The sequence below is a fragment of the Pteropus alecto genome, unplaced genomic scaffold, assembly GCF_000325575.1.
Source record: "Pteropus alecto unplaced genomic scaffold, ASM32557v1 scaffold146, whole genome shotgun sequence".
Taxonomy (NCBI): Eukaryota; Metazoa; Chordata; class Mammalia; order Chiroptera; family Pteropodidae; genus Pteropus; species Pteropus alecto.
Genome location: NW_006442107.1, coordinates 32,240,943 through 32,266,830, shown reverse-complemented (window position 1 = coordinate 32,266,830; position 25,888 = coordinate 32,240,943). Strand labels below are relative to the sequence as shown.

Here is a 25,888-nt window from a genome sequence, read left to right as displayed (position 1 = left end):
AGCCAGTCCCCTGACAGCCCACCAAACTGCCCTCTCCATCTCCCAGTGCTGCTCAGACCACAGCCAGATCCCCAGCCAGAAGACGAAACCACATGTAAAGGGAAAACAACTGACCAGGGTCTACTCCAACTGTTCAGAATTAAATAATGCACACAAATATGTATTCAATAAATAAATATTGCTTTGGCTGGGCCACAGCTCATGTCAGCATTCAAAGATGAATAGCATCTCTATTCAAATTACAACCATCTGATGAGTGTACCCCACATTTTCTACATTCCCTTGTTCCAATAAAACTGCCGTGGGTCACAAGAAGGAGCATCCAAGATGCTGGAGAATAAGAACCCAACCATCTACACAAACATTCTTTCAGTAAAAATTAACCAACCTATACAAGTAAACCACGAGAGAAAGTTCCCTAGGAGAGCTTAGGGTCTCTCCTCTCACTGAGGCTCACCGTTTACCCTTAGATCAAAAATTCAAATGCTGCTTGATCAACTGCTCAACAGTAAGACATTCTGTATGGCTGTATAATATATACATAACTTGGTGTCTTTTTAATGCTGAATAATTTTTTATTACTAAGGGAATAACATGAAAACTGCTTATGTGGTAACTCAATGATGGCTCTCACTTGAGTCAGAGAAATATCAAAAAAATATACTCAGGAAATAGACAATACCATGTAGTATTTTCTAAGTGTTTCTATTTCACTAACTCTTGATTCTGTATTTGAGGATAAAAGTTACCTAAATTATTGTATCATATTATATAAATAATACCACTTATAGCATATAAATTTAACAGACTCCAAGAAAATATTTTTTATTTATTCCCACAGCTCAAGCTTGATGCAGTTCACTTCCTAGTGAAAATCTAAATTATTCAGAAATAAATGATTGGTCTACATTTTAATTCTTTTTTAAGAAAAGTAATGTGAACACGGCGTCCATTTCACTAAAATTCACAAGTTCCATTCTAATGCTTAACCAGCAGTAGGTAACATATTGAAGTGTTGCCTTTCACGTTATGTAAGGATCCCATCTGCCGAGCAAAGTTGTGTTCAGAGAAGAGGAGAAATGGCTGGATCTTCCATCTCTGGTGGAAGTGAATGGGGCTTGTAAACCAACAGTTCCGCACACAGCGCTGCTACTTCTGATGTGACCATCCCAAAGGGGCTATCCTCTGCCTGAAAGGCCACCTCAGCACCCACAGTACCTGTGGGTAAGATGCTTCAGGAAACAGTAAAGAGGAGGAGGCCGCCCAGTTCATAGGGAACACATGGGGCACGACCCCAGCAATGGACACCCTGAGCCTGGCTGAATATTCGGTAAGCCACAAATAAAAGTTCCACTCATCACAAACCTAACGGTGATTTTATGACCCACAGTCATTGTTGAAATACTTGACCTAGAATGGAATTACTGATTTGTATTAACTATCCTGAGGTAATCAATTACAGAATCAGAAATTCCTCACCGAGAGACTTTTAAATAATAATATTATGGCTCTTTCTCAAGGAAAAATAAAGATGATAAAACCTTCACTTATTCAACAAATATTTACTGAGTGCTTGCTCAGAGCAGGGATGTGCAGACACACGTATATATCCTATACGGCAGTCCCTAACGCTTTTGGCACCAGGGGACCAGTGCTCCGATGAGAATCTAATGCCTGATGATCTGAGGTAGATGATGCTAGTGCTGGGGAGAGGCTGCAAATACTCGCTTAACATCTGCTGTGCGGCCCGATTCCTAACAGGCCACAGACTGGTACCGGTCCATGGCCCGGGGGTTGGGGATCCCTGTCCTATAAGATAGAGATGTGTTCTGAAATGCCATGGAGGGATCAAATGAGAGTCTCAGACTGTTGGCTGGAGTAGACACTGTACCAGGAAGGCACCTTCAAGGTTTATACAGGCTGTACTGGCGGAGATCAATGGAACAGAACAGAGAACCAGAAGTAGAACTACACAAATATGTCCCACTGATTTTTGACAAAGGTGCAAAAGTAATTCAATGGAGGAAAGACAGCCTTTTCAACTGATGATGCTGGGGCAACTGGATATCAACAGGCATTAAAAAATGAATTTTCACCTAAGTCTCATGCCTCACACAAAAATAAATTCAAAATGGACCATGGATTTAAATGTAAAACATAAAACTATAAAACTTTTCAAAGAAAAATAATAGAAAATATTCAGAATCTAGGGCTAGGCAAAGAGCTCTTAGAATTGATACCATAAAAGGAAATATTTATAAATTAAACTTCATCAAAATTGAAAACACTTGCCCTAAGAAAGACCCTGTTAAAAAGATGAAAGACAAACTCCAGAGTGAGAGAAAAATTTGCAACAGACAGAGAAGACAAATACTGTGTGTTCTCACTTATATGTGGAACCTGAAAAAACAAAATAAATGAATAAACAAAGAAAACAGAAACAGATCCACAGATATAGAGAATAAGCTGACGGTTGCCAAAGGGGAGATAGTGGGGGATGGGAATTAAAAAGAGAAACTTTAGAAATAAAGAAAAGAGAGATAAATAAGCTCTTATGCATGAAAAAAAGTGACCTCTCAAAACTCAACAGTAGTAAACAAATAAACACCAGTAAAAAAATATATAAGCAATTCAATTAGAAAATGTGCAAGAGCCATAAATAAACATTTCAGCAAAGAGGATCTACAGATGGCAAATATTCCATGAAAAGATGTCCACTATCATTAGGGAAATGCGAATTAAAACCACAATGAGATAATCACCTTTCGGAATGGCTAACATAAAAAACAGTGACAACATCAAATGCTGATGAATGCTGAGAAACTGGAGCACTCATGCATTAATGGTGGCGATGTTAAATGGTACGGCCACTTTTTTAAGAAAACAAAATATGCGACTATTATAAGACCCAGGAACTGATCTCCTGGGCATTTATCCCAGAGAAATAAAGACTTAAGTTCCACAAAAATCTGCACACAAATGTTCACAGCACCTTTATTTGTAATAGCCCCAAACTGGAAATAACCCAGGTATTCTTCAACCAAAGACGGTTAAACACACTGTGGTGCATCCACACCATGAAGCACTACTAAGCAATAAAAAATACGAACTGCAGATACACAAAACCACCTGGATGAATCTCTGCAGACAGATGCTGACAGGTAAAAGTTGATCCCAAAAGGTTACATGCTGTATGATTCCAAATCTATAACATTCTTGAAATGACAAAGATCACAGAAATGGAGAACACAGCAGTGGTTGCTGGGGGTGAAGGATAGGGGTGGGGACAGGAGGGAAGTGGATGTGGCCATGAAAGGTCAATGTAAGGGAGCCTTATGGTGATGTAACTGTTCTATAGCTTGACCGAATCAAAGTCAACCTCCTAGTTGTGATGTCATACTAGAGTTTTATAAGATGTTACCGTTGGGGGAAACTAGGTAAAGGATACACGGGATTTCTCTGTATTACTTCTTACAACTGCATGCGAATCTATAAGTATCTTAACAATTAAAAATATAAATACTATGCTAGGAAATATATATGGTATGTTTCCAATTTCAGATGAAAAATCAGATATATCTCTGGGATATTAGCATGATAGGAACTTCCTTCCTCTATAATTTTCTTTACTTTTCAAACTTTCTACAATAACCATATAATGGTTTAATCACATGAAAGCATTTTTCAGAGTTCAGGAAAGGATCTGTGGAAGGCTTCAATGAGGAGGTGGCATTTCTAGGAGAATCTTAAAGAATGGGCAGCATTTCAATAAGTAGAGGTGGGAAGCTAGGTACAATCCTGGTGCTATATTGTGTTATATAAGAAATATATTTGGTCATTCAGATAACCAAAATGTATTTCTTAGATATATTCGATTTTCATTCACAGTTCCTGGCTCACAACTCCCCAAATCCTTGGAATTTCTTAAGTGATAATAGCAATGGAAGCATCTTTTTGGTCTCTTGTCCTTAGTTCCGAAAAAAGTTTCAGAGCCATCAAGGTAAAATGGGTGTCTTGTTATTCACAACAAGCCCTTTCCACCACAACCGGGTTTGTGACTTTTGCAAAACGTCTAAGAATGGGGGCTGGCTGTCAGGGAAACCAACCAAGAGTTGGAACTTTCCCTTCCACCCCTTGATTTCCGGGGAGAAGGGCTAGAGGTTGAATCAATCACCAATGGCCAATAGTTTAATCACTCATGCCTATGTAATGAGGCCTGTATAAAAACTCAAAAAAGAAGGGGTTCAGGGAGCTTCCAGTTTGGGGAACCAGGATGCTTCTACGTGCCACCACGGCAGTCCCCAAGTTCCATGAGGACAGAACTTTTTTGTTTGGGAACTTGCACTATGTATCTTTTCATCTGGCTGTGGAGTCACATACTTTAATATCCTTTGCAATAAAACAATAATCTAGTGAGTAAATGGATTTCCCCAAGTTCTGTCAGCCATTCTAGCCAATTAATTGAACATAGAAAGAAGGTTGTGGGAACTTCTGATTTATAGTCAGTCAGTCAGAAGTACAGGGAACAGCCTGGACTTGTCATTGGCATCCCGAGTTGGAGGGAGTAGCTGGAACCTCCATTCTGTAGCCAGCTGGTCAGAAGCACACATAACAACTTGGACTTGCGACTGATATTGGAAGTGGAGGGAGATCTTATGTGACTGAGCCCTTCACCTGTGGAAACTGATGCTATCTTCTGGTAGACATCATCAGAATTGAGTTGAATTCTCAGATACCCTGGTGTTGTCTGAGAATTGCTTGCTGATGTGGGGAACTGTATATAAACACACCGTGGAATTAGGTCCAGGAACTGTTTCACCTGGCAGGGACTGATGAGCTGGATGGGAGAGAGAAGGGGCATGAGAGCTCCCAAGGAGCGAGGTGCTAAGACAGGCTGGGAGGGCCCACGCCGCTCTTCAAAGGTAAATCCTGCCCTCCTCCTTCCTATAATTTTCTCAATATACATGAAAGAAGCTTAATAAATACTTCTAAAAGTAAAAATTAATTGCATAGAGAAGCGTTAATAGGTAAAAGAAAGATATAGGTGCCCTTCCTTACCAACCTGTCGGAGCAAGAAACCTTGGAGCTACTCGCTTCTCCAGCAGCTTCCCCCGAAAGATGTTCCATTCAAGCTGGCTCCACAGTGCTCACATCCAGTTCTCACCTGGTAACTGGCCTCTTCCTTCTAAGTCTACAAAGAAAGGAGGTGGCAGGTCTAGAACTATGGTGTGGAGGAGAGAAGAAGAGGAAGAGATTTGCTGGGAGTCGGGAGACCTGGGGTAGACAGAGCCCCAGCTCTGCTGTGGATGGACCACCCGAGGGATGGGCCGCCTACTTAAGGCAATTTATGACCCACCCAGACCTTGATTTCTTACCATAGGGAACAAGAAGGTTGGCTAACTCATCTCAAGGATTCTGCTGGCTCTAACACTCAGTAAGCCTGAGGTCTCAGCCTAGGTCTGGCCTTGCATGCCTTCACGACCAATCAGAAGTGAGCTGTCAAATATAGCTATTCTTTCCAATGCCCTCCCTCGATCCTCATCACTATTTTCTCTATTTCCAACATAACAGCCACACAAAGTACAAGTAAAACACTCTTTTGTCAACAGAACGTAAAATGCATAACCTAAGAAATGAAAACATTTCAAAACTTGAACCTGGGCAAGCCCTTACCTCCTCCAGCCTCCACTGCAGCTCACCACAAAAAAGCAAAAAGCCTGCCCTGTGCATCCAACAGGGCATAGTAAGGCTCAAACGAGCTAGGCCCATAGGAGAGCACTAAGATGTGCTGTAAAGTGAGTCCCAGGACTTTGACTAGCCTAATAGATGACTTCAATACAACTCTGTCTTGATTTTGACAAGAAATGGCTCCAAGGGCACAAGTTCCAAGTGTTAGAATAGACAATGATAGGCTCTCGCTCATCCTTTCCAGCAACAGCGTGAACCGGCCATTACTGCTATTTATGGTTGTTTAACTGAACGCATACCTTTTCCTTCTCAGACACCAAATCTGTTCCATTTACAGCTTAAGTATTCAAAACGATGTATGCAAACCTTCCTGCAGTCACTGCCCTATTCCCAGTCCTCCCCAGACTCTGACCTCTGGATTTCCAGGTCTGGTATTTGTTCCTTGGATGACATGGCTCTACTACAGCCCGATCCCTGCCCTCCTGGGCTAGGCAAAACACACAAGGCCATTTTCCTCTAGATCCCTGTGCAGACACTGCAGGCACACACACACGACTCCTCTCACGTTTCAGTGTTTGGAGAAAAGACTTAACAAGATGCCACTGTTTCTGCTCCCACTCTCATTTCATTTTACCTCATTATGAACTTAGCAGGACACGTAACTGGGATATCATTCAGGCCACCAGATATCGGGCCCCCTCCTGTTCCCTAGCTAGTCACCCTGTGCACCCCTCAAACTCATGACTAGCAAATGAAACCAAATCCTATTTACTCCTTCTGAGGTGTCCCAGAGAGCTAACACATAAAATGGCTGCCTTTATCCTACATGGCCTGCTGCTCCTACCACCCGCTCTTGGCCAGACTGAGGGTAACGCCCCAACCTACTCCCTGGCAGCCACTGAGGACCTGGTCAGTGTCCAAGAAGATGCACTGGCATGAGGACTGTGCCCAAAGATGCTCTACACCGGCTCACCCAAGCAGGTCTTTTTCTTACAAGGGACCATAAACTCTGAAAACATAGATAATATTATTTTATTAAAGTGTAGCACAATAGCAATAAAACCATTTATTATGTTTATACACTTATATTTCCAGATGTTATGGCTGCCTGATAGTTTGAATACAATGACATACAGATAAAAGCATTTTCCCACTGGTTGAGAGAAAAGTAGAAAGACTATCTTAATCTGTTCCAGCTACTATAACAAAAAATAGACTGGGGGACTTAAAGAACAAACATGTATTTCTCACAGCTCTATAGGCTGAGAAATCTAACCCCAAGGTGCTGGGAGATTCAGAGAAAACTCACTTCCTGGTTCGTAGATGGTCAACTTTTCAATGTGTCCTCACATGGTGGAAGGGACAAGGGAGCTCTCTGAGGTCTCTTTTATAAGGGCATTAATCCCATTCATGAGGCTCTCCACTCTCAAAACCTAATCACCTCCCAAAGGCCCCACCTCTTAATAGCATCTCACTGGGGATTAGGACTTAATATGAATTTGGAAGGGATACAAACATTCAGCCTATAGCAGACGCCTACAGAGAAGACAGAAAGGAGCAGCTATAATGTAAAGAAGCCACGAGTCAAAAAGGGCCCCGAGGTAAATAAATGAGAGCTGGTGAGTAGCAGGGTGGAAAGAACTAAACAGAAAGAGAGGCAGGGACGAAAATGCTGAGTCATGAACTGGAAGGCAACCAGGGTTACTCATGGCACCAGAGCTGCTACTGGGAAGATTCTACTGAGCCCTGAAGGGTCACATCCTGTTTTGGCAACACAGTACACTGAGCTATCGTGAGCCTTCCCCCAATAAAAAGCAAGAATTTATACACATGAAAAAGAGAATTCCCTAGTGTAGGAAATGCATAACATATTGAGAACCAGAGCAGTTAGCACAAGGTATATGTTCAGTGTTGTGGTGTAGGAGGGAATGATGGAAGTTATCAAACATAGAAATAGGCTCTCGTAGCCAGGGGTGTGACAAGAGGCCTCAATGAATGCACCCAGGCAACCCACTGAAGAGATGTACTCCCATTTGAAAGTACACTAAAAATCACCCAGGGAGGGGAAAAGTTAACTTCTTCTCAGGACACTGAGTGTTGGCAAAAAAATTTCCTTTGAAGTATAAAAATACCCTAAGCTTATGCCACATGCAAGCTTAATATCCAATTGACACAACCCATTTGGTATACAAATTCAGAAGTCAAAATTAAGAAGTACGTTTGGACTGATGATATTACCAAGGCCTCTGGAAAAGACTAACACAAAAATGCTCTCTAGAAGGACATTTCAACAAACTTCACAGAATTCTCACTAAGAGCTCATAATAAAATCCACTTTGAGCAGATGTGACAAACAAAAGTATTAGTAACACCAAGAATGGAAGATAACAGAATTGAAAGAGATTATGACTTTAAAATGCTTAAAAACTTTTAAAAAATAGATGAGGAAAAAAAAACATATTATGAAAAAGAACAAGCATAATTTTAAAAATTCCAGAAACAAAAGGTATTCTCATGGAAATGAAAACTTAGGGGATAAATAAAATTGTATTTAAAAAAAAAAAAAAGGAATTAGTAACGTGGACAAGAAATTATCCAGAATGTAGTACAGAAAAAGACTTTTAAAAAAACAGCTTAGGTAAGATGGCCAATAAAATAAGAATAGCCAACATAAGATCCCACACAAGACTAATACGAATTCTAGAATAAATGCAGAAAATAGGGATGAAACACTATTCAAAGAGATAATTTTGCTACTGAACATTATTCAAAGAGTGAGAATTTTCCATATTTCATGAAAGATATAAAAATATATATTGACAAGTGTTGAGCAAAATAAAAATAAATCTAGATATATCTGATTAAAGCTATGACATAGCAAACACAGAGAAAACCAGGAAGTAAAGAGAAATTATCTACAAAAATGAGAATTATCTGACAACAGACCTATTAATAGCAAAACAGAGTCAAAAGACAATAAAAATATTATCTTCAAAGTATTATAATTCTATGTCCAACTAAAGACCTTTCATCACTGAGTATAAAATTAAAGCATTTTCAGAAAACACAATTTACTGAAAAAAACTACTAAAGGATAATTAATAGATAGATCAGTGAGAAGGAAACTGAACTCAGAAAGAAGGAGTAACACTCAAGAAGCAATGATAACAGATTGGTAAACGTGCAAATAAATCTAAATAAGCAGTAATTATTAAATTAGTCAACTGGGGAGAGGATGATTTTAAAAACATAAAACTAAAATGACACTAAGTAACAATAGTATAAAACAGGAGTCGATTAGAGTCGAAGCTTTCTAAGATGCCATATTATTCAGAAGAATGGAGATAATCATTAGTTTTATACATTAAATGAAACATTCATGTAAAATATGTAAGAATAATGATTAAAGTAATAGTAATAGAATGTATAACTTCCTAACAGAGAGAACATGAAAATTAAAAATTCAATCAAAGAGAAAGTAACATAAAAAAATAGAAAAAAGATAAAGCGCAGAATATAAAGAGCATTTAATACAACAATATAATAATTGACGCAAACACATCAATAACCACAATAAATGTAAGTGGAAGTTTTTTTAAAGAAAGAGATTCTCTGATTTGATTTTTTAAAAGGTAACTATAGTCTATTCATAAGACATATATCCAAAACATAATGACACAGAAATAGAAACTAACAATCACAAAAAAAGCTATATCAGGCAATACTAACCAAAAGAAATATTACATAGATGATAAAAGCAGACAAAATAGACTTTACAGCAAAGAGTATTACATTAGAAAAAAGAGGTCATTACCAAAGGATAAAGGAAAGAAGTCATCACAAAGAACAGTTCTAAATCTGTATGCATTTATATTCAAAACATATAAAACAAAATTTGACAGATAACAAAAAGAAAATTTAAATACAAAATGATAATGGGTGATTTTAATATAACTTTATCCCAAATAGATATATTTAGCAGACAAAACAAAAGGATATAGAAAATTTGAAGACAATTAACAAGCGATCTGGTACATTTTTTCCAAGTTGCAGCAATCTACTAATGGACTATCAATCAAACTTATAACCACATTAAAAAAAATTAAACTGAATAGAATTGAAAGTATCAGAATGTATCCCATGTGGCAAAGATAAGCATTATTTTGTAAAACCTTTATATTTATATATTGAGTGATGATATAAAGTGTACTTCTTGCCATGGGTTAAAGTTTGAAAATCTTCAATCCAATGGATTTAAATTAAAGTCTTCACCCCCAAATTGGAGCATACACATTATTCTCAAGCACTCAAGAAATATTTACAAAATCTAACCATTTACTAGGCACAAAAGAAGTCACAACTAAACCCAGAGAATCAATACCATATCCCGAATGGCATTGAAAGATGTCCCACAAGAGCTATCTGACTGCTAGTTGGTCCCCTGAGGCTCCATTCAACAATCCTGGAGGTGGGTGGGTGAAATGGATGAAGGGGGTCAAAAGGCACAAACTTCCACATATAAAACAAATAGGTCATGAGGATGTAATGTACAGCATGGTGATTATAGTTCATAATACTGCATCGTATATTTGAAAATTGCTGAGAGAGTAGATCTTAAAAGCTCCCACAAGAAAAACAAAAATTTTGTAACTATGTATGGTGATTAATATACTAGACTTATTACAGTGATCATTTTGCAATATATATATATATATAGAGAGAGAGAGAGAGAGAGAGCAAATCATTATTTTATACACCTGAAACTAATCTAATGTTTAATGTAAATTTTACTTCAATAAAGAAAACAAAACCTCAATCCTACTTTCCTGGAGTGACCTAGAACATGTCTCTGTCCCTTGTAAGTGCCAACTAACTTAGCTATTTATTATTTGTGTCTAGCATGTAATAAGTACTCAAAAATTTTTGATAGAAAGTAATACTGCAGAATAGAAGCACTTTGGCAATCTTTGGGAAGTTGAAACTGAGCTAAGGTTAACCGTTTTCAACCTTTTGAGATATTCCACCATGGATAGAGTTAAGTACTAGAAGAAATATACCCCCTCTCCTCAAAAAAAGACAAAAAATTTTTGAGCTCGCACAAGTGGAGGAGTGTATGAGTGTTTGGGTGCATGGACCATAGCGTGAACAGGCACAGGAAGCAAGCAAGCAAGCTAGCTAACCAGAAGGGACAATTCTAGATGGGTTAATATTGCCAGCCTTCTTTAATTGTCTCATCTGTCAAAGGAGAAAGTGACTTTTCCAAGACACTCTTCTATTAGCTCAAAGAGGACAGAGGACATAGTCTCTTCTCACCTTTCTCAACTGCCTTTTATTTCACTCCAGGGTTTACAGCCATGGGGTGGGAAACCCAGCTGGGGCACAGAGATGGGCCAGGTAGGAAAGGTCCTCTGTGTCATGCTAAAGAGTTAGACAATTGGGAACTGAGGTAAGTTTGCTTGTTGAAGCAGAGAGTAACAGTCAGATTCAGGGGGATGCAGAAGATAAAACAGAAAAGAGAGAGACTAGAAATTGTGCATGCCTTTAATGTGGTGGTTGCAGTGTCAGTCAGCCCTCAAATATTCATTTGAGAGAAGACTGGTGAAAGTATGGATAGAATACAGAAAGTGAAAAAATTTAATTGAAGTTAAAATTAACCATTTTAAAATATACAATTCAGGGGCATTTAGTACATTTACAGTGCCATGTAAATGTACCATCACTTCTGTCCAGTTCCAAACATTTTTATCACCCAGAAGGAAACCCCACACCCATCATGCAGTTGGTCCCCCTTTTCCCGTCTCCTCAGCCTCTGGAAACCACTAACTTTGTTTCTGTCTCTACAGATTTACCTAGACTGGATATTTCCTATAAATAGAATCATACAATATGTCTGGCTCTTCCTTAGCCAGACATTTTCGAGATTCATTCATCTTATAGCATATATCAGTGAGAAAGAAAATTTCTAAAACTGCAAAATCAGAACAGCTGAACCTAACGCACATGGCATGCAATTAAGGGTGGGGAGCAAGAGAAGTAAGGACAATGGCCATCACATAAGCCTAAAGGTCAGTGGCAGCATTGACACAAATGGGAAAGACAGAAGAAGATGCCGTAGGGACAAGGGTGACAAGTCTGTTTCTAAACACACTAAGTTTGAAGTGCTAAGAGAAATCCATTTTGAAGAGATCACCAGGCAGCTGAAAATATAGTCTGCAACTTAAGAGAGAAGCCCCAGCAGCGGCTACAGAGGTGAAGAGGCAGGGACGTGAGCTTACTGTTCTCTGAGGTCGAAGGGTACATACACAGCTACAACTACTTCTGTCATTTAGACACACAAATGCACAAACTGTCCTTGCCTTTTTCAGAATGTGATGCATCCATTTACAAAACTTCAGAGATGAACAATAATGAGCCAGGCTCAGGAGAGAGAAATATTATCCTCACCCTAGAGTGAAACTCATGCTGTATTTTGTTCTTGCTTTCAGAAAAAAGAACCCATTCACGGAGATCACAGCTGGCATTTTCCAATAAATATCCCTACCACTTGTGAACCTTATCACTGGGTCCCATCATTCTCTGCTTCCAGCATGGTCTACCAGCGTCTAACTCTCCTCAGACTCCTGTCAGTTTTATGATTTGTTTAGAAGTTTGGTGTAAATATGTGGTCCCATCAGTCTGACTATAACTCTGGAAGTAAAATACTCATTGGTCCTCATTGAGCAAGCCCTGTCTGTGTAATTTTCACCCACAAAGGAAGGGAGGGGCTGACCTTCCACTTTCTCTCCTCACATTCAGGCCTGAGCCAACATCCCAGGACTCTGAGGACCCTGGCCTCATGTTTTTCTGGCTTTGAATGGTAAGAGCAACAGTAATCATCTCTTTCGCCAAAGCGCTATTATTTATGACCTGATACCGAGTCCTACACAAATCCATTTAAATCTATATGAAAGAATTTTCGTTTGCTTAAAATATGTGTATTTATTTTCTTATGTGCATGTAATTTATGTATTTATACAAAAACATACACACATATAAAATTTACAAAATATACTTCTAAGTTGTTTTCTATACCCTTGAGGTCAGGCTCAAACTGGAAATTTTGAGAAAAGAAAGCATTATGGCATACTTCCTGGTAAACTTAGACCAAAGGAAAAAGAGGGAAGTAAATTAGTAGGAACATAAATGCAGAGATAAGAGAGCTACAATCAGAGGAGAAATTCCTCCAGGCCTGGGGGTAAGTACGTGTGAAAGTTAAGGGGCAAGCGTTATTCAGGATGAAAAAATGTTCTCAGCAACTATCTCTTCCTCTGTCAAACTCAAAGAATCCCCTAGGCAAGCTGTGGTCACCACAGCTCCACATTCTCACCCTTCATTCACTCCCTCACCCAGCAATCCCCAATGATGCACATGTGCCAGGTACTCTTTCTTTTGGGTGCAGAGACCTCACAGTGAACTGGACAGACAAAACCCCTACCCTACAGAGCTCAGGTTCTAAAGGGGCATTAGTGAAGCGGGGTACTGATGAGAGACAAAGAAGTAAAACACACCAGCATTTTCAGATAAATGGTGACAATATACACATAATTTACCCAAATCAATGTGTCAGATGGAAAGGCAGATAGAGATAGCCAGGGTGGGGACAGGAACAACTCAGTGTGTGAGTACTAAGGAGAGGGTGGCTGACATGAAAAGTCAGTAGAGACCTGAAGATCAGAGAATGAGCTGCAAGCAGTGTGGGTCTCTGGAAAAAGAGAGGGTTGGGAGGGCAAGCTCAAGGTCAGCATGTAAAAAAAGGGAGTGAGGGAAGAATCACAGAGGTTGCAGCACTGGCTCCTTTGCTGTAATTTGTTTTGTCATCCTCATGCCAAAGTGAACTGTAAACACCTTGAACACCTGTGCTGCCATTCACCAGCATGCCCGCCGCCTAGTACAGGGCCTCAATTAAGTTGGGTAGATGGACGGTGGATGGATGGGGAATGACTGGGTCAATCAGGAAGCTTAGCAGAAGGAAAAGCAAACTACTAAGTGACGCTTTTAGCAGGTAATATACTGGTTAACCATCATCTGAGAGCCTTCACCAACAGTTCTTAATTTCATCAATATGCAGGCTATTTTCCAAGAAAATACTCAGCTTTAGTCTTATAATGGACGTCAACAATAAAACAGCATTTGCATTACTGTATACAAATGAATACAGATACAGATATACACATACGTGTTCATGTGTATTCATCTTCTAGACCACTTTGCTAGGACACATTCACTCCTTAAAATAATAATAAAAGACATATATATTTAAATCATATTGGCCGAAAATAAATATAGGTAGTATACACACATTGTGTATTTACACAGCTTTAACAGACAACCATAACATTTTCTAGCTCATTGGAAGAGAAGGCTCTCGAGAAAAAAAGCTACCACTTAATGCTGTATTCTAGTAATAATACACCTTATTTGGACACATAAAAAATTAATAGCCAGCCCATCTGAATGGAAATTATAAAAAATAGCTTTAGACCAGTGTACAATGAGCCTTTTCTGTAAAGGACCAGATAGCAAATATGTTAGGCTTTGCAAGCAACGTACAGCCTTTGTCACATAGTTTTCTTTGCTTTTTTAGGTTTATTCTGTGTGGTGGTAGTGGTGGTGGTGATTGTTTTACGATGCTATTAAAAATGTAAAAATCACTCTCAGTTCCCAGGCCATACAAACAAGCCTCAGTTTGCTGACTCCTGCTTTAAATCGCAGTAAGAATGGGACACTTAGATTCCCAAGTTCCTCACAATTAAATTAAAGGGAGAACTCCCCATACATCTCCAGATTACCTCTTTCAATCTCTCCAGCTCATTTTGAAGGGCCTGTTTGGATATTTCCACTTCAATCATCTTTTGTCGGAGAGTTTCATTTTCATCTTCGGCTTTAGAACGCTTTTCCTCCACAGTTTCAAGTTCATGGTGCAATCTAACAGATACATCTTTGGCTACCTGCAGAGATAGTCATCAGGATATGAAACTTTCTGTGTGCAAAGGCTACATTCAAATAACTTCCAAGGCAGACTAATTAAGTGATATGGTATTACACCAAAGAGCAAAGATGTTGGCAAAATTAACAAACTTATTTTTTGAAAAGGAGAATATTAGTTTAAAATGTGAAATCTACATTATGAGGGAGAATATGACTTTTATGTGAATTAAAAGGCCACTTTGGATGGCCCTACTTCCTTATAGAATATCACCAAGAATGTTAATTCTGCCCAGATGCACATGCTTTAAATAATAATTAGAAAAAAAATAATACATTTCTGTCCCCTGAGGTAATACTAAACCTACCTGCTTTAAAAAAAAAAAAAAAAATCTGTATGCAGTAGATGTTTAATGTAGTCAAGTTTTAAATTGTCTTCTGTGGTAAAATATTTGAATGTTAAAAGCAGTTAAACATTTTTATTTTCCTAAAGGAAATGAGAGATTTTTGCAACAGAAATATAAATCACCCTTCTATCACATGAAATCACGTTTTGTTAGTGGTTCACAAATTTGATAGAATTACAAAGGTTCCTTTCCTGTTATCATAATGAAAGGCTAAATGGGGTTTCATAAGTACTCCCATAGTAAGGAAGACGTTATATGCATAATTCATCTCTAGATGAATGATTTGATAATCAGGGCATAAGAGAAGCCATGCTACCCATGGAGAGAACAAATGGTTTCAAGTCTGGGATTGCTTCACTTCATTCCCACTTCTGCCAATGGTTCTCAAAGACACTTTTGACAATTAGTTTTGATCATATTTCTCCTTCCATTAAATCACCACTACACAAGTCTCACTTGGGTTATGGTAATTTCAGGTTTTCTGAATCCTAGAAACTTAAAAAACAATAAAAACGTTAAGTGATTATTATCAACTTTTAAGAGTAGTCTTTGACTATAGCTGAATTGATAACCAATAGATTTTTTTTACATACTTTAGCTCTTTAGAGGAGTTCTTTTACAATTTCTACACAAGTTTCAGACCAATTGCCAGGCATTAATTCTTTTTTATTGTAGAGCTATTACTATGATTTCTCTTTCCTTTCTTTTTTTTTTCAAATTTAAAGATTCTAGTTCATGACATATTTAAATCTTGGGCCATCAAAGCCACATGACAACACATACCCTATGAACCTTCATTCATCAAGTGAACAAAAATGTTCATGCTGAAATGTGTTGAAAGAGAGAAAGAAACACTAACAGAACACTAAGACCACGAGTAAGTGGGGTCTGATGCATGTCCCATCAGCCGCTCTCACTCACCTTTAAGTCTTGTTCCAGACTTCGGATAAGCTCACCATCCACTTGACCTGTCTCAGCCACTTTCAGGCTTTTCTGCTCGGCTTTCCTGAGGCGGTACTGCAGGATTCGGCAGTTTTTATTAGCACGGTCCAGTTCTCGCCGAAGTTCCTGCAGCTGGTAAACATCTTCCTCTAAATAACTGTCCCTCATCTCTTCCATTTCAGCACGAAGTTCATCCAACTCATCCTACACAAGCCAGACGGAGTAGATTTATAAGCCAAATATGTCAAAAAAGGATGGTGTCTCCCCTCCACCCCTGCTCTGGGACACTAAAAGTTAACTACCTGTGCACTTACTCATCGGCTTATGAACACAGAAACCTTTGGAAATTCTCACATGAGAGCATATCACCAAACTACTGTTAAAATCTTACGAATCCAGAAACTAAAATCCAGCCTGGATTATTCACTGTGACCTCTCAGCATTTATTCCACTCTCACTATTTCTTCACATACTCACATCCATAAATGAAATCAACTCTGCAGCTAATTAAACCTTTCAATTCAAACCAAAATTGCCCCTATCTCTAAGGAACAAGCCAGGTTCAAAGATGAGTCAGACATATCCTGCCTTCAAAGCACATGAACTTTAGTGGGATTATACCTGTGAACTGCCCTGGAATTATAACGTACCTGCCAATGTCCCTAAAATTCTGTTCCGCAGTATAAATTTCAGCATTGCCTAGGTGACTTACAATTCTAAAGATAAAACCTTTTGCATTATTTCAAATACACATTGGGTTTGCTTTTTTCCATTCACCTATTCTTAATTTCCCACCTCCATTTTACTTTGCTGTCAACATGAAGACACTCTAGATACAGCGAAAACCTAGGCATTGTCCCCGGCTCCCCTCTACCCCTCCCATTCCACAGTCAATCCAGTGCTGTCAGCTCGGCGTCACAATACCTGTGGGTGCTCTCTTCCCAAGGACCACAACGTCCACCCTCCCAAGGGGCAGCTGCGCAAACAGGTAAGTCCATCACATGGGATTCCCTACTTCCCCTCTCCCCGACTCCTCCTCCATAGACCATTCTCTGCCCAGACAGTTATCCTTTTAATGTGTAACTCAGACCTGTCCACCACCCCCATACTCAAACCCTCCAGCAGCTTCCCATCACACCAAGAAAAGTCCTCCCCATGGCCTCAGAGCTGCCCCTCCCCTTCCCTGGCCCACAGAAGAAAGGACTCCTTCGGCCTTTCACTTGTTATGCTGTCTTGTCAAAATGCTCCTCCCAGCACTTTAGGCGACTCCTGTCACATAATCTGAAGGACACACAATGCCTTCCCTGACCACCTTCCCTGCCAAACCCACTGTTTCTCTTGCTTTGCTCTCTTTTCTTCCTAGCTCTTATCACTGTCAATTTATCATCTGTCACCCACACTAAAAGGTAAGCTCCACAAGGGCAGACACCTTGAGTGTTTTGTTCCTCTGCATTCACAGCACCAAGTATGAGCCACACAGCAAGCCCTCATTAAATGTTTGTGGAATAAATACACAACACTGGTCAACATGTGGAAAGATCAAATCATAAAGATGACTGTATCTTTGCTTTGTTCCAGTCTTGTGGCCTAATTATGAAAAAATTTTCCCAAGCCCATAGGCATAGCTGCAATATGTGAGTTATGAATTCTACTGAAGTATTATAAAAGATTTTAACAAGGAACAATTTAGAAGGAAGAAGACTAAGGAAAGCATTCTAGGAATTTTCTAGATTCATTTGATGGTTTAAATGCCTCCAGAATAGGATACACTCAGTCATTCTCATTTGTTTTGTTCAATTAATACCAAGGCTCAAGAAAAAACTCCCCCAAACTTCACCTTAAATTGTCAGTTCTTGTCCTGCCATTTAGTTTGTTCCTGGATTCTCGCCACTCTTGCTAATCCTGCATTTGTTCTTAAAACTGGGGATATACTTATAATAAAGCACAAGAGTTTCCCAATATCAGAGCCTCAAGTAGACAAGAAATTGAACAGGAAGAAACCACATGAAGATAACATTAGGTACAAAAAATGTAACAAATAAATTGGGAATCCTTATGAAAAAATACAGATTGGCACAAACAAGGTGAAAACAGTTCTCCAGCCACCCTCAAGTGTATGCAGTGGTCTACTGGAAAGAGCAAAATGTGCCATCTCATTCCCCCAAACCCCGTCTGATTCTCCCCACTCTGCCCACACAACCCTAACGAAGAGAATGACCTTCTCAGGTGACTATGACTCTACATGGAGCCTGTTTCAATGGACTGCCAAGGAGAACGAATGTTAAAAAGAAAGCTTTACCAACTTCCTAGGAATCAAATGAACAGATTGTTTTTCTTCTCGGATTCTAGGTGATCTTACAGAATTTCTGTATGAGTAATGAAGATGTTTTAATGCGTCTCAAAGAAAGGTAAATCTTAACATTGACTATGTGAAGTATAAACAAGTTTCATTTCTTTTCTTTTTTCTTTCATGGAGATCTCTCCCTATAAATTCTGTTCTTAACAGAAAAATTCACTGGGACTGGTAGTTACTGAAATGAGCATAAAAGTCGATCAGTTGAATATACACGAACAGAATGTACTGGCTGGGCTCTTCAGGGAACTGGAGAACTCAGCCGTTTCATGGGAGTCTTTGTCGACTTCAACAAAGAAGAGGTGGTTGCTGATGCCAGACCCCCACACTAAGACTTGGGTGATGCCATGTGGGAGCTGTGCCCTGATCCAGCCCATGCTAGAGGAGACCAACTGCACATTATACGCTTTAAACTGGCCTTGTGGATGTCATTCTTTGGATAAAGAAGGTATTTTCAAAATCAAGGTCAAGTTTCACCCAGGTTCCATCCAGGACCATGATGGGTCCAACTTTGAGAAAGAGGCTAATCTCTACCCTTGTGCCTGAGTACAGTTAAAAGGTAATTGTGTCAGTCTATGGCCATACTACCCTGAACAAGCCCAACCCCGTCTGATCTGGGAAGCTAAGCAGGGTCGGGCCTGGTTAGTATTTGGATGGGAGACCACCTAGGAAGACCAGGTGCTTGTAGGCATAAAAAATAAAAAATAAAAAAATAAGGGATTGCAAGCTGACAAGGTCCTTGCAATCTGTAAGGTCAACCAAGGGTTGCCTCCCCTAAAATAAATAGATAAATAAAAATAATAATAAAATAATTTTTTTTAAAAAAAGGTAATTGTGTCATTTAATAACTCTGTATGGTGCCAGGCGGGAACTAGACTTTTGAGGGGATCACTTTGTAAATTACACAAATTTCTAACCACTAGGCTGTACAACTGAAACTAATATAAAATAATATTGGGTGTCAAAAAAATTCTTTTAATAAATAAATAAAACCATTTTGGAATAAAAAAAGGTAATTGTGTCATTAGACAACTAATAAAAAATAGTTCAATGCAAGCAATAATCACTATATGCATACATACAAATACACAGTGACTGTGGGCATTCAATGGTTCATGGAAGAAATTGTTTGATTTCTCTTCCATCTAGAAAGCTGTCCATAAAAGCCAAAGTCATTAATGCCTGGAATTACTTGTTACTCAAACCAAAGTCTTTAAAATGTGATACAGCCATAAGAAGATATAAAATGCAACTTCCAAGCATAAAAATGTTCTCTAGTTTTCAGATTATAACGGGAAGGCCCTCATCGACCCTAATGTTAGATGCTGGATATGTTATACGGATGTGTAAACAACAAACTGCAGGCTAAAAAACTGTTTAAGGGCTAGATGACCCCATACCGTCACATTATTAAATAGGTCAGATATAAACAGCTAATATTCTTTGGCATAAAAAATTATCAACATTAATTGCAGTGAGACAAAATTAGGGAGACCATGATTGCATGTATTTGAATCATTGCTTTTATAACTCATATTCTAACTAAATTTGTAGAACAGAAGACATCCTTTATTAAGCACTTTACCTTCATTACCAACCTTATAATAACTCTTCAGGAACACATTGACCCCATGTATAGACAAGGAAACCAAATCTACACTGGTTAACATGTCAAAAGTCCCAGCTAATCCATGGAAGCCAGACTGCGAACCCAGGCTGTCTGGTTGCAAACTCATGCTCTTTCCAGTAAATATTATAAATTATTTGCAACAACCTGGAAAAGGAAACAATAAGAGATCTTAAGTTGTACTTGTAAAAGCCCACGGTCAGTGTAAAATAATAAAAGCAGGCTAACATTTAGAGCTTGACAATTGTCAATGTGCAAGTATATCCATTATCACAATTGGGCCTCAGAAAAATATTGCACTGTGAGGCAAAGATATAAATACCCCCCTTTTTAAAATGAGGAAATTGAGATTCTAAAAGTTTAAATGTCTTCCCAACATTAGTCTTTTTCAGAGGTGGGACAAAACCAGTGTTTCAATTCTTTTCATAGAGCCTCGAAAAAAAGCAATTTTCAGGTTCAATGAAAAGAAGTTACCAAAAAAAGCAAATTATAAACCACGTAAGCTGGCAGCAGACGTTTGGAAAGCAAAAACTGTGATTATTCAGATTAGGGTTATGATGGATAGTGATTTTCAAACTAACATTATATTAATTTTCTGACAGCATGTTCTAATTTAGAAAACGTTACATTAAGAACTGTAAATATGTCTGCCATTTAAATGTTTAAGAAAACCAAATCAAGCAGAAAAGATATTTTTCTAATTTTGTATGTAAAATGAAATCTTGAAGTAGTATAAATCTCTTCAACTACTCCCCTTTGTAGATAACAAATTAAGCCTTATTTTATAATATCCCTCTTTGCTTGTAGATAACAAATATATACAAAATTAGAGGAATAATGAGGTACTATGTGTACATTACAGTAAACCAAGATTAAAATGAAACGTTTCAATAAAAATCTCTATGAGGATAGTCTTAGCCACAAATATAAAATAAAAACCAAATCCATGGTACCTTAGTATAAGTGACGAAAACTCTTGATCATACTGATAATTTTATTCAAGTCTTAATCTTCTATAAACAACCCCAAATCAATAACTGGTTCTATTTTAATAACCCCTCTTTAAACAGACCCATTTGGACAGTAGGAGGAGTCATTTGGTTACTGTTTGTAATAATTCCATCTTCTGGGAGTTGTAGATATAAACTATTGTCTGTTGTAATATACAAATAATCCACCTCATTTCCCTCTGGACAATGCAATTGTTCTCTGCGGAGTCTCAGCTATAGCTAAGAAGGCACAGGGGCTGCTACCATTGTTTGCCAAGTGACAACTCAGCTAGCAGCTGATGGACTGTTTTGCCCTGTTCTACATTATATCACCTAAGTTTATTACAGCCGCTCTTGCACGGGCTGAATAAAGAATGGATGTGGAAAGTGGAATATCGAGAAAGAATAGGAATACTGTCTACTTTAACCTATCCAAAAGGAAGGGAGGAGGAGCAGGGGTCAGAGGAGGGAAGGAAGAGCTGAAGTACGTCAAAATGGCTTGGTCTTGCCTCACATGTCCCCCCCCCTCCACCACCACCAACACCACCACCACCACCTGCCCTCTGGGCCACACTGAGGGCCTGGAATCCAGGCAACCAAATTTAACAAAACAGTTTCAGAGCTTGAAACTCAAGAGATGAACTTCAAGTGAGAAACAGGATGGTAAGGTTGGATTACTGGTGATGCACTGCGTCTTAGAAAACCAAAAAGACCTTTCCACTGATCTCCTTTAGTAAATCACTCCTCTCAAAGAATCCAGTGTTATCCCTTGTAGCTAGCACTGATTTCTTTTGTTTTAACCAAAAATAATTCTTCGGCCCTTCCCCACACCAAGCCTCACCCATCCTACAGGATATCAGCACTTCAGAGTACACTATTTGGAAGCAGGGGTGGGGGTATTGTGAGCACATCACCAGTAATGTGAAAAGCCTTTTTAAAATAGGCCAATAAACTCAAAGTCATTAAATCCTCCTGCAAAGCCTGTAGAAACAGAGAACATAATTAATATGTTCACAATGAGCACTAAGGCTTGTCTGATTGTTTCAGAGCATTCGAGCAAAACACAGTTGTGGCAGGCAGGAAACACACTAGTAACATTTTGTAGAAGTCCTCATCATTAAGAAATGTGCCTGGGTTTGGTTTGAGAAAGAAGTAAAGACCTTTTGGGTTCTCAACTGTTCACTTTAATTTCCGAATACTTCCAAATATGTTTGCATTCACCAAAGGTAAAGGGAAAACAAGAGCGCTTTTCTGACTATGTTCATGCAAAATGTCTGCTACCTGGATTGAGAAATTGTTGCATTTTTCCTTAGTGCCCTTTGAGGAAGGTAGAGGAGGAACAGAAAGCAGAGTCAGGGACGGCCCCATAAAGCACAACAGAAGGCATGTACTTCTCTGTTGACATTTACTATTTAAAAAAATAATAATACAGCAGTCTGGCTAAAAACCAAGAGAATTCCACTTGAATTTCCCAATCAATATGACATCCTTCTATGGTTTTGCAGGACTTATTTTTCTGCTTGATTACTCCTTGGTCATTCTAACTCAGAAAGTGTAACAGCCTTGTACAGTAATGATGACAAAACTGACACGGGAAAGAATGTAATGCTTAATGTGGTCACCATCCTCCAGAATATATCAAAGTAAAATTTCTGGGCTGAGTCTCCTCTTATTAGATAACATTTGAGCAGAGGGATGCTCTAACCAATCACCAGAGTTCTGGGCAACATTCTCTAAGAAAGCAGTAGGTCAAAGATGCACTTTTATCTACCAACCAGAAAAGCACCACTGAGCAAAAAGAGCAACAAAAAGAGAAGTTCTGACTTATAATGTGCACACTCTAAATGCCACGTGCAAAGGCATGCCTACTGTTTCTGCCCCATGAGGTCATCGATACTCCCCACCAGATTTTGCACAAGTGGATGGGCTTACTGACCTTTAGAAACTTCTACCAGGATTGTTGTGTTTCTTTCCCAAATTGAACTGTTGTAATTTAAGCTTTTGAATGTCCAAACATGTAACTCACGCATATATTTGTCATCATTCTTCTGGTCTACTTGCCTCCTTCAGACCTCCTCTACCCATTTCTCTCTCCTGCTGTCAGAGGAAAGGCTAGGAGGCGGACTCAGGCATAGTAAACAGTTGGCCATGACACCTGCTCCATAGGAAATGGCAACTGAACATTCCTTAGAAATTAAACGTTGCCAGTGGGACTTATATGACCATTTGTACACAGGCTAGTGGAGAGATGTTCATTATGGCCTTTTTGCCTAAAAGAAAATAGGTCTCCTATGAAAGCTAAATACTGGGAACATTCGAGGTAATCCGACAGCTCCAAAGCAAGCGGTGTGCTCTGAGAAAAGGAGCCTTGCTGGAAAGAGGATGCAGCCTGGTGCAGTGAAAACAGCAAAAGCTCTGGAGGCAGGGAAAGTGGAAGCTGCGCACTTACTAGCCGTATGGCCTTGGGCAAGTCATTTAAGTTTTCTGGGTCTCAGCATCTTTGTCTGTGAAATTGGGGTTATGATAAATGTAACATCATACCCTATGTTGTTGTGAAGATTCAGTGAAATATCAAATATACCAGATCAGACTCAAGGGTCAGACACCTATTTCATTCACTGAGAAACTAACTGTGAAAAGATAAAGCAAATAACCAGTTACCCATGGATGAACCCTGAAATGATGTCAGACCGTCTACCTTAAGATTAAAGATGTAGCAAGAAATATCTTCTTTATATATATATTTTCTTCCTTAGCAATCACAATTTGGATAAACATCACTTAGAAACAGTGTGGGTCAGGGATTATGCTAACAGTTGGGGTTACAAAACTGAACAAGATGATTTTTCTCACTCTCAGAATTTACAGTTGTAGATTTACCAAAATGTTGTTTTCTGTTAGAGTCCCACACAACAGTTGCCCTTTCTCTTCAACACCTTTGAATTTCACTTTGTTGTCTATTACATAACAGTAGGCGACGGAAGCAAATGTACTACTTGAAACATCTCACTCCAAGTTCCAAGCTACCCTCTTTTCTCAGTTTCTCCTTCCCTGCCTCACTGTTACCTCTTTGCACGAGATAAAATAACTGCTGGACTCAGTTGGTCAAAGCACCGTCTGATAAAAGGTTTAGGAAGACTCGGCAGTTAACTGATTTCAGTTTGAACTGCGCACTTCACTACCATCCACGATAAAAGCTCTCAACTTTGGTCCCACTAACCAGAAGCTGGGCCTCAGTCAGGTAGGTTCAGCATCTACAGAGAAAACAGTGCAAATCACATAACCTCCTGATAAAGGAGGGGCTCCCCAGTGGTTTGGGAGGATATACATTACCATCTCAACAGAAAAGTGAACAGATTTATATCACCGGAGCTATATACTAACCTGAGGTTTACAATAAATTAAAACCGTGGCCACCAATGTAATCTCCTTTATTTTCCCTCAGTTCACCTCCATTGTCTTGACTCCTCTAACATTGTCTAAACTCTCCGTTCTGCAGCGCCAGCCCTCCTCGGAGAAAAGATGGAGTCAGACTGAATGCCCCAAAGCTAACAAGACCAAGAAGCCACTGCTCTCAGGCCCTGTCGGAAAATGCTCCGAGATAGGGTGGCAGAGGTTGTGATTCCCTCGAAAGTTCTGGCGTGTGGATAGAATCAAGTGGCCTCTCCTGACTCCAGGGGAAAAAGAAAAAAAAAAAAAAAAAACCCTGCTCGTGGAAGCTTACCGATGCCTAAGAAGCAAAACACTGTTGTCTCTCAACCTAGGCCACACTCAAGGTTCCCCTGAACTTAAGGTTTACCACGGGAAACGGCAGGACCCCCTCTGCCTGTGCTATCCGAACCCCTAAGGGAGACACAAGGCGCCTGGCTTTCTGGAATTGCAGTAGAAGTAGCCGGCGCGTCGCCGCGATGGACCACCGCAAGCTCCGGAACCGACACGCCTGAGCTCCTTGGAGGAGGAAAATGCGCCCCCACAGGTGAGGGTGGGCACGTATATGGCGCGAGGAGTCTCTTTCGTATCCAAAAAGCGATTAGAACCGCCTCTCCCCCGGCACATAAACTGAGGCAAAGGCATCAGGGGAGAGATGCAAAACTTCTAGAAACAAGAAAATCTAAGTGGGTTGAGAACCTGCCCGGGCACACAGGTCTTGTTGCTCCTTCCAGAAGTTTTGGCTTAAGTTTCCAATGCCCAGCGAGTTCGGGGACAGAAAAGTGAAAGGCTCTAGTCGGAAAGCTCTAGTCAGGACCAGGAAGGCGGGGCTCACGGGTCCCTGCCCGCACCCAGACCCTCCGGGGTCGTATCCAGACACCTGCGGCAGAGCCGTTGTCTCACCTTGAGATAGTCGTTCTCCGAGCGCAGCTCCTCCATCTCCCTCAGCAGCTCCTCTTCCTCCACCGCTGGTATCAGCCGGGGCTGCTCGCCCAAGCCGGGCTCCTTGGGGATCCCAGGGACCGCTCTCTCTGGCGGCGCGCGCACGCCGGCATCCTCCGTGCCGCCGAGCCCCGGGGAGCCCGTGGAGACCCCACCCGGGCTGTTCCGACCCCCGAAGAAAGCTCCGGCGGCAGGGGGCGCGGCAAGTAGTGCAGCGGGCTCGGGGCTCCCTGGCGGCACTCCACGGGCTGCGGGGCTCTTCGCCGGGACTCCTCGTAGGGGTTCCCGATCGCTGGAGCCGGTGCCCGACTCCGCGTCGCTGCTGGCGGCAGGGAGCAGGCGCTGCTCATCCGATAGGGGTTCGGAGGGGCAGTCCGAGAGGTCCGAGCTGCTGTCCGTATGACTGATGCGCGATCCGGGGACAGGGGGGCTGGCCGTGGAGGTCACAGCAAGGATCACTGCGGGCACAGGAGCGGCGACGGTCGCGGGCCCAATGGCGCGGGCTGGGGGCACCCCAGGGCCGCGTTTGGCTTTGCGGCCCTTGGCG

At 40.3% G+C, this 25,888-nt stretch overlaps 1 protein-coding gene and 1 pseudogene across 5 annotated transcripts in view; one reads left to right on the top strand and one right to left on the bottom strand.

The window, feature by feature from the left end:
* MTCL1 (microtubule crosslinking factor 1) overlaps positions 1–25,882 on the bottom strand; it is a 111,767-nt gene extending 85,885 nt beyond the window's left edge. For 3 of the 5 annotated variants that reach the window (XM_025038607.1, XM_025038609.1, XM_015595762.2), the window contains exons 1-3: positions 25,303–25,882; positions 15,981–16,205; positions 14,517–14,675 (exon numbers count right to left, since the gene is read on the bottom strand). In XM_025038607.1, coding sequence (XP_024894375.1) covers positions 14,517–14,675; positions 15,981–16,205; positions 25,303–25,338 — 420 coding nt within the window. In that variant the 5' untranslated portion in view covers positions 25,339–25,882. The remainder of the gene's footprint in view (positions 1–14,516; positions 14,676–15,980; positions 16,206–25,302) is intronic. The other 2 variants (XM_025038606.1, XM_025038608.1) reach the window with 1 other exon arrangement.
* LOC112469344 lies at positions 18,926–19,045 on the top strand (annotated as a pseudogene).
* Positions 25,883–25,888: the final 6 nt, after the last annotated feature.